Raw genomic sequence first — 14,581 nt, 5'->3', positions numbered from 1 at the left:
GGATCTACTCGTCATTAAGTCAAACTCTTCTTCCTCACATCCTCCACACAGAGGCCAGGACACAAAGGAGATGAGAGCTCTCAGCGCATCGGGGCATCGCCCGCGTGGCGGGGGAGGGGCCGCGCCAGAGTTGTGCACTGGCGGATCTACCCATGTTCGTTGGAGCAGAGGCTGACCGTGGGGAAGGGAGGAGCAGTGTCGCTACCACGTGGCCACAGGAAGGGGACTAGGGGAGGCTTGACGCTTGCGACTACCATGGTTGGGGCTGCTCTCGCTCATCGTGGAGGGTCCGCTCTCACCGAAGGGGATGAGGGTGAGGCCCAGCCCAGAGGTGGAAGTCAGGGGTAGTGGGAGGGAGCGTGCTAGTAGAGATCAGCACTGGAGGAAGGTGGACGAGGCTACTGTACACGGTGGGAAGGTAATGGTCACATCATACAAGATGAGGCTAGGTGTTGGGCTAATAGAATTGCGGTCTGCAGGAGAGATTTGAGTGTCCACCCCAACTTAAGGGCTCTAGTAGAGCAGAGTGTTGTTTTTAGTACGGACATTCATATTTAAATATGAAAGCTCAAGTAGAACCCTGCTGAAGTTGCTCTTAGGATCTCGATAACTTCTCAACAAAATCTGTTTTTGATGTTACGAGAAAGCCAATGGGTGATTCCTCTCTCTCTCTGAACAGATCACAGATTCATTTTTAAGGGATCTGCCTCCCTCTATGGACAGATCATAAATTCTTGTGGCATATTGTATTTCATCATTCCTTAAATTTATCCCGACGTTTGCATTTTGCATTTCATTTTACAGGTACATCTGAAGTGAGTGAAGGTGGCATGACCGGCGGCAGCGCGAGAAGAGAGGAGAGGGGTGCGATGGGAATGAGAAGGTTGTGTTCGAGATCTTGTTTTTCAATGACTTGACAGCATTTGCCAGGATGTCTCTCTATGGCAAGTGGGTCCAGACTCTAGAGAGAAACACCCAAAATTCGCAACCAGCAAAGGAGAAGGTGCTAGCGCCGGCGCCCGGCCCCCGGCGGCCCTCCTCGCGTGCGCTTCGCCCTTCCAGTTCGCCCCTTCCTCCCGCCTCTCCTGTTGCAGGTTCGCCTGGTGGTCTGTGGTCGCCGGCGCTAGCAAACCAAGTGGGCGGCGCGGCGCGGCAAATCAGCGTGGGCAAATTGGATGCGGCCACGCGGGCAAACCCTTGCACCGTCCTCGTGCTGTCGTGTGGTTGCCGCCTGTGACCGGCGTTGCCCCGGCGGATAGACGTTGCATTGTTGCGCGTGGGATAGGCCACAACGGCCAGCGGGAGTCAGGGCGTCTGGCAACAGCAGTACAGCGGGTATTTGAATTTTCCTTTGGGTAATTGAGTACTAGTACGTTTAGTATTTGCTTGTAAACTTCAATTGCACAGTGCCACAACCCTCCAGTTCACCCCCGGTTCTTGATTTGTTGTACGTTTGTTGTTTATCGGTATGTAGCCTTTGATTTGTCCTGCCAGTGATTTGGATGCTTATAAATGGTGGCGCAAGAAAATTAACTGCACTAATGCACCCAAAGTCACACCGCTATTTTGTAGATCCACATCTAGATGCATCTGTATGTTCTGAAATCCTGATACACCTGCTGGTTCATTGGCCACTCTCATGCAAATGCATCTTCAGAGCTTCATGCATCTGGGGGCTTGTTTGTTGTTGCAATTTGCAAACGTCATAAGTACAAAATGCTTATATTGACTATTCTATCGCTTGACTTTGTGATACTTGTTGATATTCTGGTAGTACACTAAAATGTTGTCTGGCAGTTTGTTTAGAATAGTTATAGGTATAAACATGGTATGTAAGGTTACCATGCCGAGGTTTCAATCAATGGATTTTTACACTGCACTTATCAATTATAACGTGCTTATCAAATGAACTGTATGAATGCTACACATGCTACTGGCATTGCTGACCTGTTTATTATGCTGTTGCAGTGCTGAGCATTGTCCACACAACTGTTAGAGATCGGACTTTATTCCTGGAGGCATTTGTCTGAACTTTTTGGCAAATGAGTGCTGGTAAGGAGGTGTACCAGCCTAGGGTTAACCTCCTAAAATTGCTTCTTATTTAATATTTACTATTTTTAATTTATATTTATATGAAGATCTGAATAACTTTGTGATTTTTCACAGGTGGTGCTTTTGGTGGAAATAGGGGGGTGAGGCCTGTACCTCCTGAAAAAGGTGTGTTCCCATTGGATCACTTACATGAGTGTGACTTGGTAAGGCTGACGAATTCCATCAGTTACCACTGCCATTGTATACTTGTTATATGAATATTGATAGTAATAACTGTTCTAACAGGAGAAGAAAGACTATCTTGCCTGCCTGAAATCTACAGGGTTCCAATCTGAAAAATGTCGGCAGTTCTCAAAGAAGTATCTGGAATGTCGAATGGAGAGGTTAGTATGCTTAGTTCCTATTGTCTATATTCTAACTTCAGATCTGTAAATGTTTTGATGATATAGGTTCATAACCTCATTTTTGGCTTATCTATATTTTCTAAACCTAGGGGTAATTTAGCTTTTGCACTTAACATGCTCCATTCTATAAAATTAATGGCCCAAGGAAGCAATGGAAACATATTAATATGTATGACTATCCAAGTTTCTAGATAGTTGACCTTTTGGTTGAAACTAATTCTCTTTCCTGCATCAAATGCTTTCAACATCTTTTTTTGTTGGCAAATATGTTTCTTTTGGACACTTAATAGATCGAGATTTAGTGAACATGCTCCTCAAGATTCTTATTCGTTTGGCTGATAAGCTATGACAGAAAGTACTGTTGGCTGATTTGTTGTGGGAGAAAAACACTGCTGAATGGCTGACAGATTTAGGCTACTTTTAGTGCATGTACTGATTTTGTTTTGAGAAATAACATTTTTGTTGTTGTATCTTCTAAATTCCTATTGGCACCAAGTTGAGTTCTTGCTGCTAGATGCAACTTGTGTTTCTGTTACGGTTTTAAACCATTGTTTCCATGTGTGGTTCTAAAAATCTCTGAATCTATCTTCCTCAGAAACCTGATGGCGAAGCAAGACATGTCAGAGCTTGGGTTCAGAAATATGGACGAAGCGGATACATCTCATGACATGAACAGGCAACTGGAGAGCCCTCCTAATGAGCAAAAGGAGAACAAAATAGCCGTTTGATTTTGATGTAGCTTTTGTATGTTTCTGCATCCAGGAGATCTGTATGAGAACGAATAAATAATGAAAACGGTACTAATTAGTAACTAATGCTGAGACTTAAACATTGGCTATTTTGACGTTCCTAAGGTCTTGTTTGGCATCCACCTCAATCCACTCCGACACGTATGAAATGAAATAAAAATGAGTATATGCAAATAAAATAAACCCTAAGGATCAGATTATATTAGCTTGTGTAGTGCTTGTAGGGCATACCATAGAAGTCGGAGTGATCTGGGTGCTCCTGATTCGGATGGTGTGCAAGAAGGATATAAGTGATTTATACTAGTTTGGGCAAGGAGCGCTCTATGTCTAGTCGGAGAAAGAAATTTTGTATAATTAGTTTTGCACCAAAGTGTTTGTAGTAGAGGTTATAAGCCCAACGAGAGAGGGAGCAGCTCCTGAGTCTCTGGATGCGAAAAGAGGATGATGTGAAAACAGGATAAAATGAATGCTCTCAGTGAGTGTGTGAACTTATGAGTGTTCTGGTGCTTGTGAACCTGTCTAGGAATGACTCCTGCCCCTCTCTTTTATAACAGCAAGGGGGCGCAGGGTTACATACACGTGTACTACATTATGTTTCGTTTAAATCTAAGTCCTTGTAGCCTTATACTATGGAGGTATGGCGCAATGCAGTGGAGGTATGGCCTCTGTCCTTCGGTCACCGATAGTGCTAGGTGTGCTTGTCACTGTAGGTGTCGTGCTGAGCCACGCTAGTCCCTGTAGAGACGTGCTTGTCCTTGTGAATGACGCGCTGAGCCTGACCGATCGACTGATAGGGAGATCTGAGGCCCTCTAGATCGGGGAGCCGTGCGTGATTCTGACGGGTTTGTGAGTACAAGAGCCTGGAATGACGCCTATACGTCTTTCACAGGTTTGTTGTACGCACAGTGATGATAGTTGGCAGCATAATAGTTGTCAGGCCTTGTCCTGTGTAGTCGTGGGCAATGTAGTGATTGACCCTTGTTTCATCCCATCGTACTTACAGTTCTACCATGGGAACATGGCTGACATCATGGGGGCGAGGGGGGGGGGGTCTCGAGTGCAATAATAGTATAGCAGCGCCTGATCCCCGAGGTCAGGCGAGGCGGAGATTGCAGGACTACTTGTCCGAGCTGGTCTCAGACGAGTTGAAGATAGGTCTCGGGCAGCGTAGTCTTGGGCGAGTCGAAGATTGTTGGTCTCAGGTGTCGCGAGAGACCTCGAGGCTTCGTCTCAGGCGAGAGGGAGAACATCTCGTGGTCGTCCTTAGTCTGAGGGAGTAATTTGAGGTTTTTATCTTAACTTTAGGTACCCTGATAACAAGTTTAAGATTTTTTTTCGAAAGAAACAAGTTTCAATATAAATAAAAGAAATTTTGTATTCAGAGTGTCTTTAAGATGATGTTGATAACATATCATCTCGGGAAGTATTGATGATTGACTCTTCACCTACCTCCTGTTGCGGCCACGACAGCTTCTTGCCGTTGGAGCATCCATTCGTGACGGTGACGTAGCTTGAATATCACAGGCCTCACGGAAGGAATTATCTATCTAATCCCAGCCCCAGGAAAGCCACCAGTTTCTGTCATTTGGATACCGATCCGACGGTCACCACCGCGTCTGGGTGTCGGTCGTCGGTGCCTGGGAGCGGCGGCAGAGAGGAACGCCCGGCATAACCGCTGGAGGAACACGCCTTCCAGTGCGGTCCACGGTCACTAAAAATTATTGGCACCAAAATAGCGAGGGCCGGCCCAGACTATCTCCTCCTTTGCTCTCCTCTGAAATGCTTTGCAGAATCTTCGAAATGCCCCGCTCACCTTATCCGTCGGCGCGTCGCCTTTTGGCGTGGTGGCCCGTCGCCTCGGCCTTGTGCGATCTGCGATGCACTCATCTCGCCCACATGGACAACTGGAAGCAGACACAACGTTCGTTTCAGTGGCCTCTGCATCCGTCAGTCACGCTTGCAGATCCAGGAACCGAGAAGCAAACAGAGCAGCAGTGAAAAGGGACGAGGAGCCGGCCGGCAAAGAGTGCAATCACGTGTGCTCTAGCAGATGAATGCTAAAAAAAATGGCAAGAAAGCTTCGGGATATAGATGCTACAGCTCGAATGCGCACAAGCGGGGGGGGGGGGGGGGGGGGGGGGGGGAACCCACGACGACGACCAAATGGTGAACGCCGAACGGGGCCCCCGAATGGCAGCCTCAAACGCCGCTGCCGTCGTCCCGACTCGCCAACGGTGCTCACCTCGTTAGTCGCCAAGAGGCCAACGCTGTCCAGCCTGGTGTATCACCATGTGTGTATTGAGCCAAAACCTCACCAACCTCGCAAACCAAGCCTATAGTTAATTAGCCAATAGCCAGTGGCCTGTGACAGGCTAGCAGCAGCTCTGCTCATCAGTCATCACTAGCTCGTCTTCGCCTTCCTATCAGGGTGTGTAGTGTGTGTGTGAGAGAGAGCCATGGCGACGCAGCGGCTCGTGGCGGCGCTGGTGGCCTGCCTCCTGGTGCTGGCGGCGCTGCCGGTGCGCGGGCGCAACATCACGGCCATCCTGCAGGGGTACAAGGAGTACAAGCTGTACAACCAGTACCTATCGGAGACGAAGGTGTGCGACGAGATCAACTCGCGGCAGTCGACGTCGATGACCATCCTGGTGCTCTCCAACGACGCCATGACGACGCTGGCCAAGGACGCCGGGGACTCGCTCCCCGCCATCAAGAACGCGCTGCGCCTCCACTCGGTGCTCGACTACTACGACCGCAAGAAGGTGAAGAAGTACGGCGACGAGAGCGCCGCCACGCTGTACCAGGCCACGGGCGACGCCGCGGAGACCACGGGCAACGTCAAGGTGGTGGACCAGGAGGACAAGAACTACGGCTTCTCGGCGGCCACCGCGGGCGCCAGGATCTGCACCGTCACCAAGGAAGTGGAGACGCACCCGTTCAAGTTCGCCATCCTCGAGGTCACGGCGCCCATCGAGTTCGACGGCCTCTTCGACGTCCCTTCCACCGCCAACCTCACCCGCCTCCTGGAGCGCGCCGGCTGCAAGGTGTTCGCGTCGCTGGCCGCCTCCACGGGCGTGCTCAAGTCGTACGAGGACGCCATGGACAAGGGCCTCACCCTGTTCGCCGTCAACGACGACGCGTTCAGCGCCAAGGACGTGCCTGACGTCAAGACCATGTCCAAAGCCAACCTCACCAAGCTCCTCCAGCTCCACGCCCTGCCTTCCTACAACACCAAGACGTCGCTCAAGTCCGTCAAGGGCTCGCTCCGCACGCTGGCCCCCAAGGACGACGTCAAGGTGGTCGCCAAGGGCGACGACGTCTCGCTCGACACCGGCAAGACCAGGTCCCGCGTCGCGTCCACGGTCGTCGACAGCGTCCCGTTCTGCCTCCTCACCATGGACAGCCTCCTGGTGCCGCCGGAGCTCTACGTCGGCGCTCCGGAGGCGGCACCGGCGCCTGCGCCGGTGGACGCGCCACAGGGGTCCCCGCCCGCGGCGGATGCACCGTCGGTGGCAGCGGACCACGCGGACCACAAGTCCAAGAAGTCTACGGCGTCGTCCGCCGTCGCGTCGCGCCCGGTCGCCGCGCTCGCCGCGACGGCCGTGTGTTCCGTCGTGCTCGCGTCCCTCTTGTGATTGCGACGCAATGCAACTGAGAGAACATTTTGGCTACCTCCGGCTGCTGGCAGCACATCCATCCACTGTTGCTTGGCAGCTCCTCCGATCTCTACTTCTGCCTCCTCCAATCCAAGCAGATACCCCGTTTCCCTGTGATCTCTCTCCTCCGCTCTGTTCCGGCCGTTGGTTGATTGAATTTGTTGGTGCATTGCCATTTTCCCATGTAATTTGAGCAAAAAAAAACATGTACATTTCCCCCGGCAACGTATCATATGCAACTCATCTTCGTGTGCAACCTATGCAACCACGTCACAGGATCTAGATCCAACGTCTAACCCGTGTGCATGTAGATGGAAGGATTTAAGTGAATGGTGGTTACACTTGAAGCTGAGCTGCAGGATATGTTCCCTCCCCACCTTTTCAGAACACGATATTCTATCCGGTTGCAGTCTTGGTCTTGCACAGCAGCTTCGCATTCCATTTCGCACACCGGCTTCCTCTCAGATCCATTCCTGTTTGAGGCAAAAGATTCTTCCGGTAGTGAAAGAAGTCAAACGAGAAGAACAGATCTGGAAGTTTTATTTTTACCGAACCAGATCTGAAAACTTTACTGGACCCCAACTGCGCCGCACTGAGTTTATTGAACGGAGGTGAGCACGTGAGTTTTGCCCTTGGACAATGTGCCACGGACGCTCATTTCCTGGCGTTGTTAGGGTCTGTTTAGGCCCTGTTTATGACTTGTTTAGTTGGCAAAATTTTGACTTTTTGGCTACTGCAGCACTTTCGTTTTTATTTGACAAACATTGTCCAATCACGGAGTAACTAGGCTCAAAAGATTTATCTCACAAATTTCAGGTAAACTACATAATTAGTTTTTATTTTTATCTTTATTTAATGCTCCATGCATGTGACTAAAGATTTGATGTGACGAAGAATCTTGAAAATTTTTGCCAACTAAACAAGGCATTAGTTTGCTACCCAAAATTTTTTCATCCATCCCATCGAATCTTTAGACACATGCATGAAACATTAAATGTACATAAAAAAATAAACTAATTACACAGTTTGGTTGAAAATCGCGAGACGAATCTTTTAAGCCTAGTTACTCTATGATTAGCCTTAAGTGCTACAGTAACCCATATGTGCTAATGATAGATTAATTATGCTTAATAGATTTGTCTTGCAGTTTCCTGACGAGCTATGTAATTTGTTTTTTTATTAGTTTCTAAAAACCTCTCCCGACATCCTTCCGACACATCCGATGTGATATCAAAAAAATTTTATTTCTAATATAAACAGGGCTTTAGATTGTGAATGAAAATTTTTTGATGTCACGGCCTTAGATTGTGAATGAAAATTTTTTGGATGTCACATCGGATGTGTCGGAAGGATGTCAGGAGGGGTTTTTAGAAACTAATAAAAAAACAAATTACATAGCTCATCAGGAAACTGCAAGACAAATTTATTAAGCATAATTAATCTGTCATTAGTATATGTGGGTTACTGTAGCACTTAAGGCTAATCATGGAGTAACTAGGCTTAAAAGATTCGTCTCGCGATTCTCAACTAAACTGTGTAATTAGTTTATTTTTTTATCTATATTTAATGTTCTATACATGTGTCCAAAGATTCGATGGGATGGATGAAAATTTTTGTGGTAGGAAACTAAACAGAGCCTTACTCAAACCTGGCCGGACTTCACAGAGGCCGTCTTCTCCTTCTCCAGGCTCCACACCGCCGGCGGCAACAGACTCTTGGTCCTTTTTTACTTCCATTTTTTTAAAAAAAATAGAAATAGTAGCACTTTCGTTTGTATTTGATAAATATTAACCAATCGTAGATTAATTAGGCTCAAAAGATTCGTCTTGTAATTATAGGTAAATTGTATAATTAGTTATTTCTTTTATCTATATTTAATGCTCCATGTATGTGTTGTAAAATTTGATGTGATGAGAAATGTGAAAAAATTTGTAAAATATTTTGAGAAACAAGGTCTTGTACAACAAATGCGGGTCCGACGGTTGGCAACGGGCACAGCCGCACAAGGTGTGCAACGAGAAGGGCTCCAGTGGAGGAAAGCATGGACGCAGCGGGCGCTTTGTTGATCACTGCACTGGCCTGGTTAGCCTTTGCGCAGCCCAAACGTGGAAAGCAGCCCAAGTAAGGCCCACATCGTGGCTGAGGGACGGTCAACCAATATTTTCTCGCTGTAGCAATTGTGAGATCTGATGGTGATTTAAGTTCTGAAATAGAACATATAGGGTCTGTTTGGTTGGGTGGCCAACTCCTGGTCAGGCCTGCTGGAGCTAAGATGTAGGTGTTTGGTTCTCTGTTTTTAAGCCTTAGCCAGGCTTATGATTGGGTATTTAAGTTGCATCTTTAGTCAACGGCAGAAGATTGTATCAATTGGTCTTGTTCATTGTAACTGGCATTTGATTGCAGATTACAATTACGGCAGCAATGATGATCTTCCTCAATGGATGGTTCACTGAAAAGGACGAGCTCTAGGTGTTTGATGAAATGACTGAAAGGAGGTAGACTTACCTATTTAAGGAAGAGTTGACTCTATGCCCTTTGCACATCAAACCAAACACGAGCTCATCCTAGCCAGGCTTAGCAGCGCAAGCAACCAACCAAACACCTCTTGGCTCCCTGGAAACAGGCTTGTGGTGCCCAGGCTAAGATTCCTGGCCAGGCTACAGTGAACCAACAAACCAAACACACCCATAGTTGTTGATGATCCCTTAGAGCAAAAGGCTTCTTGTAATTGTGGGCTGTGTATTGTGTAGCCATGCTTTTGAAAGTTCGTGACTTGATGAATATCAAGTTCTTACCTAACCATTATGTGCTAAAACTTTGGACAAGGGAAGCAAAGTATGAACCTATACAACCGTTTCACAAAATTGTACGTTTTATGCAGCATGAAGCGCTTTTGAATGAAATACGTGCAGTGCACGTTCTCGAAAAAATGCAACATGAAGCGAATGATGGTGGTGTACAAACTCAAGTGTTATTGGACAGTACTCATGAAGCTCAAAATTCCTTTGCATTCACTAGCTTTACAGATTAGATGATGGTACTTCTATTGCTCCACTTAAATTTTGTAGAGTTAGTGTTACTATTTCTCTTCACTTTTCTAATTTTTCATTTGCCTTTGCAGGGCCTAGTGAAATCGATAACATGTCCTCTCTCTAAAAATAAAGATGGCATGCCATTCAAGAACTTCTTGTAGGTCTTTAATTTAGTAGGTGCTCTCATATATGAGATATTTTGGGATGATTGTTGAGCACCTATATGCTATAGGATTGCTTCAATGGACACTATTTTGGTTTTTTAGCCTTAATAGTTCTCTTCCTAAAGGCAAACATTCATATGCTAAAGCGGTGACGATTGATGGAATTTATTTATTAGAATGGAACTGTTAAAAAAAATTTAGTTCTGCACTAAGTTGTATATACCGAAGTCTGTAAAACGCATGTCTTCCTCGGCCACGAAATGGGCCTTACTTGAGGTGGTTTTTCACGTTTGTGTTGGGCAGGCTGGGAGTAGGAGAGCTGAGACTAAGAGCCTGAGATGCGCAAGCATAGGAAAAGTCATCTTCCAAGAAAGTCAAAAGAATCTGGATTCTTGCAACACTGACTAGAGCGGCCGGCAAATGATATGCCCCACTTGTTGCCTGTTGGCCTGGGCCTTGTTTAGATGTGAATTTTTTTTGAATTTCACTAATGTAGCATTTTCATTTGTTTGTGATAAATATTATCTAATTATAAACTAACTTGGGTTAAGAGATTCGTCTCGCGATTTACAGGCAAACTATGTAATTAGTTTTTATTTTTTATCTATATTTAGTATTTCATACATCTGCTATAAGATTCGATGTGACGAGAAATTTTTAAAAAAATTTGGATTTCGACGAGAACTAAACAAGGCCCTGGTCGGGAAACAGAACAGCGACCCGAGGGCTAAGCCATCCGCCCGGGGATGCCGGGCGACGCCAAAGCGTAGGAGGGTGTGCACGCCCACCTGAAATCAGGTTTCAGTTTCACTGTCATGCGCTGGCGCACGGCACTGCTGTCGGGAAACTAAACAAGCAACAAATCAGCATTACCGCTGTTTATTTAAACTTATCCGCACTATTTTTCAATTATAAAGGCCATGTGCCAGCATATTACAAATTACCTCTGATTGGTCCATAGCTTCGATCTTGCATTAGCAAATTACCTCTGACCGGCCGAACAATATGCTGGCACATGGCCGGTTGCAGCTATGGCTGACCTACAAAGAACCGGCACAGGTCAGCTGCGGCCGCCCCTGGACACCTTGCCGCAAGCACCGGCCGGCCGTGGCAAGCCCGCGCGTGGCTGAGGGCAGTAGCTCGCGTGGCCAAGGATCGTCGAGCAGCGATGATAACGGAACGATATGATGATGGCATTTCCACGGGAGGGTTTCTGAGATTTAATTTGCAAAAGGAGAGATTAGGGAGGGATGAGTGGGATGGGTTAATTGCTAATCTCTAACACATTAGCTATATCCATCAGATCTAGATCTAACGATCCACGTGCGAGTTTTCATAGTTTCCACGGGAAGGTGGTTTCTGTAGCATACACTCCCAAATAATGCTTTAGCGAGTTTTCAGTTTTGAACAAGTTTTCTAAGAATAAGTTATTCCAAGAATGTTGAAGAGTCAAAACATCTTAAATTTGACCAAAATTATAGAGAGAAGCATAAAGATTTATAGCATCAAAAAGATATATCATTAAAATATAATTGATGAAGAATATATAATTTTAGTTAAACTTGAGATGCTTTGACTCTTCAAAATTCTTAGAATGACTTTATAATTTGGAATGGAGGGAGTAGAAAACATTAGACATTGCACAACAAACAAATAAGAAGTTTTAGAATAAAAGTGAAAAGTCGTTAAATCAAAATTTACCAAAAAAACAGAAAATCTCTAACCATCGGTTTCCTTTGAGAAATTAGAGGAGACTTCCATAACATAAAATTACTAGTAATATGTCCGTGCTAACGCTACGGTAAAATACAACACAAGACAACCCACTAAACTAACAAGAATAGACAACACATGACAGCATTAAAATTTTTTTTGACATGAAGCACTAATTTTCCATGGATTGTTCCTGCAAAGCAATTCGTGAAACATTAAATTAGATATTTATTTTGGACAAAGGTACCACTGTACAATTCATGAATCAAAAAATGGTGTTTCTAGCAATCTATTTTCCATATTATCAGTTTCAGATAACTCGTGCAAAAGCATTATGCAACTGTGAGTCGGTTATTGTCACTTTTCTCTTCTCTAGTAAACCTATGATAAAGTAATTCTCAAGTGTTCTTCATGTCCTGTATTTTCTAATAAATGCCTCAATTTCTAGTTACCATTTATGGTAATTTCTTGACTCATGGTATTTTCTAGCATTTTCATGTTGTTTGTGCATACCTCCATGTCCTTTAGTTGCGGTAGCACTAATCAATAGTTGACTTCTAGCAACTATAGATGGGCCACTAAATATCAGCAAAAGCTTTTCCTTTTCAAACTTCATATGTAAATTAGCAATAAAATATCAATTCCCTCCCATCGAGGAGCATTGAGCAAAAAGTGAAACACCATACTGTTGGACTAAAGATCTAGGAAAAGAATTTTTTTTCTCTGGCAATCATATAAACATGGGATGGGATCTGCAAATAAGAATTCAATACATGTAAAACACATATACAAAGGTTGATTCATTATTCTGTAGAAGTGTACATCTAGTCTTCTGTCTATTTCTTTTCTTGATTCATACTGGTGCCAAACCTCCAATGCACGTAGCTTACTTCTGACTTCTTGAAGAACAAATATCATAAATGACGAAGGCAAATATTTAAAATGATAAACAATGGGGTCCAAGTCATCATGATCAAAGGTAGAGTGCAAGACAAAGCTTTAATTGGTGATTTTTTTTCAATTCCTCAAACTAATATTATAGTATCAGCCAGAAAAAATGACATCATTAAATCTAGTGCTCTATACTTTCATACTTCGGACTGTGGTATGAATGTATCACAAATTTTGCCTAATTTGATAAGGTTGTTAAAAATCTGGAGAAATTCTGTACTACAAAAACAACAATTATATCGAACTGGTAAAAGCATATATGAGCATCTGCTAGAACTGACATGGAGATGACCTAACATAAGAAAGTTTTTCTCCCTGCTATATTTCATCTTGACATAAAAATAACGTTAATATTATGCTCAACTTGAAGGCAAGCAACTAAGCTCTTCTTTTTAATGAATATCATAATGCAATTTAAGTTCGAAATGTAGAGGTGTGCTTTTATCCATGCTCAACTTGAACTTTAAGATGATTGCGTTCCAGCTCCAGAAGAACCCTCTTTTCTAGGTTCCTTTTCTCCATTAAGTGGTATGGTGCAACCTGTGCATCTAATTCATCATCTGAACCACTGCAAAGAAATGAAAGGAATACAAGGTAGCAACAGTCAAAACACAGCATTCCTAGACGACACTAATCCTGCACCATTGCAAACATAAAAATAAGCTTTGATATAATTGCACATCGAAGCACCTGGAGAACAACATGTCTACTATAATAGAATAGTTAAATTATACTTGGTCCACCCAATAAAATGTCACTCGGTGCAGGGCTGCCCAGGAGATGCTGCCAATGTAATGTACATAGAAGTGTAGAGAACATTCTCAGAAGTGAAAATACAGTACTGTACAAATAGGAGTATTAATTTCAACAGATCATAGAACTATTATGTGCTCATTGATTACTTCAAAGTTCAAACACCACACGAGCTTGTATTTTTTTGGAGATACTGTAGAAGCAATTCATGTGAATACTACAATTGAAACTTAGGCCTTGTTTAGTTCGCAAAAATTTTTAAGATTCCCCGTCACATCAAATCTTTAGTCGCATGCATGGAGCATTAAATGTAGACGAAAATAAAAACTAATTACATAGTTTACCTGTAATTTGTGAGATGAATCTTGAGTCTAGTTACTCTGTAATCGGACAATGTTTGTGAAATAAAAACGAAAGTGCTACGGTAGCCAAAAACTAAAATTTTTGCCAACTAAACCAGGCCTTAAGTAAAAATTAGTTGGAGCAGATCCCTGTCAGATCTAGCTTGTAAAGTTCAGATGGTTCAGGGTGACCCGATAACTGAATTGAGCATTCAAGTTCCTATCAGCTGCGGCCTCGGTAGAAAAGATCTGTTTTTGGATGTGGCATACACCTTGACCTGCTTCTGAAGATCCTTGATGTGGTCCAAGGTCGGATCCAACATGTCAGCATTGTTGGTTTCATTTGCTGCAATCATCAACAAAGCCTCTGTGTGCCATCCCGTCGCCGGCCAGATCCAGCATGTCAGCAGTGTACGGTTTCGTTTGCTGCAATTATGAACAAAGCCTCTGCGTACCATCCCGCGGCCGTCACGGCACACGCGAACTGGCCCTGGCCTCGCGATCTGGCGCAGACCCACACCGTGCGTGCACATAGGTTTGCCCCGCCTCCACAACCGCCGCCGCTGCTCAGCCGTCGGTTGGGCGCGAGGGTCCTAGGCTCGGGCATCATACGGCCGCCATGGCTGCCCTCTATTGGCCGCCGCACCACATAGCATCGCGAGGACAGACCGGACGCTAGCTCGCGCGCCGAGGAGAAGGGCGTGGGTAACGGCTCTGCAGGCCCTGGTCAGCTATCGCCCTCTTTCCTCTTCGTCACATGGATCCA

The 14,581-nt window shown here is 45.0% G+C and overlaps 2 protein-coding genes across 2 annotated transcripts; both read left to right on the top strand.

The window, feature by feature from the left end:
• On the top strand, window positions 883–3,294 carry LOC8061444 (cytochrome c oxidase assembly protein COX19). The gene is made up of 5 exons (XM_002468545.2): window positions 883–1,335; window positions 1,969–2,052; window positions 2,167–2,255; window positions 2,338–2,435; window positions 3,052–3,294. Exons 2-5 carry the CDS (start codon window positions 2,043–2,045, stop codon window positions 3,182–3,184), a joined length of 330 nt encoding a protein of 109 aa, XP_002468590.1. The 5' UTR covers window positions 883–1,335; window positions 1,969–2,042; the 3' UTR covers window positions 3,185–3,294.
• On the top strand, window positions 5,367–7,117 carry LOC8155447 (fasciclin-like arabinogalactan protein 8). Its single transcript, XM_002488849.2, has one exon. The coding sequence runs from the start codon at window positions 5,662–5,664 to the stop codon at window positions 6,838–6,840; it is 1,179 nt and encodes a 392-aa protein (XP_002488894.1). The 5' UTR covers window positions 5,367–5,661; the 3' UTR covers window positions 6,841–7,117.

This window comes from Sorghum bicolor, chromosome 1 (assembly GCF_000003195.3).
Source record: "Sorghum bicolor cultivar BTx623 chromosome 1, Sorghum_bicolor_NCBIv3, whole genome shotgun sequence".
NCBI lineage: Eukaryota > Viridiplantae > Streptophyta > Magnoliopsida > Poales > Poaceae > Sorghum > Sorghum bicolor.
This window is presented reverse-complemented; position numbering and strand designations above follow the sequence as displayed.

Coding starts and splice junctions, on each gene's coding strand:
- LOC8155447 (XM_002488849.2), top strand. CDS start 5,662: ATGGCGACGCAGCGGCTCGTGGCGGCGCTGGTGGCCTGCCTCCTGGTG.
- LOC8061444 (XM_002468545.2), top strand. Junction 2,256..2,337: donor ACTTACATGAGTGTGACTTG/GTAAGGCTGACG, acceptor CTGTTCTAACAG/GAGAAGAAAGACTATCTTGC. Junction 2,436..3,051: donor CTGGAATGTCGAATGGAGAG/GTTAGTATGCTT, acceptor TATCTTCCTCAG/AAACCTGATGGCGAAGCAAG.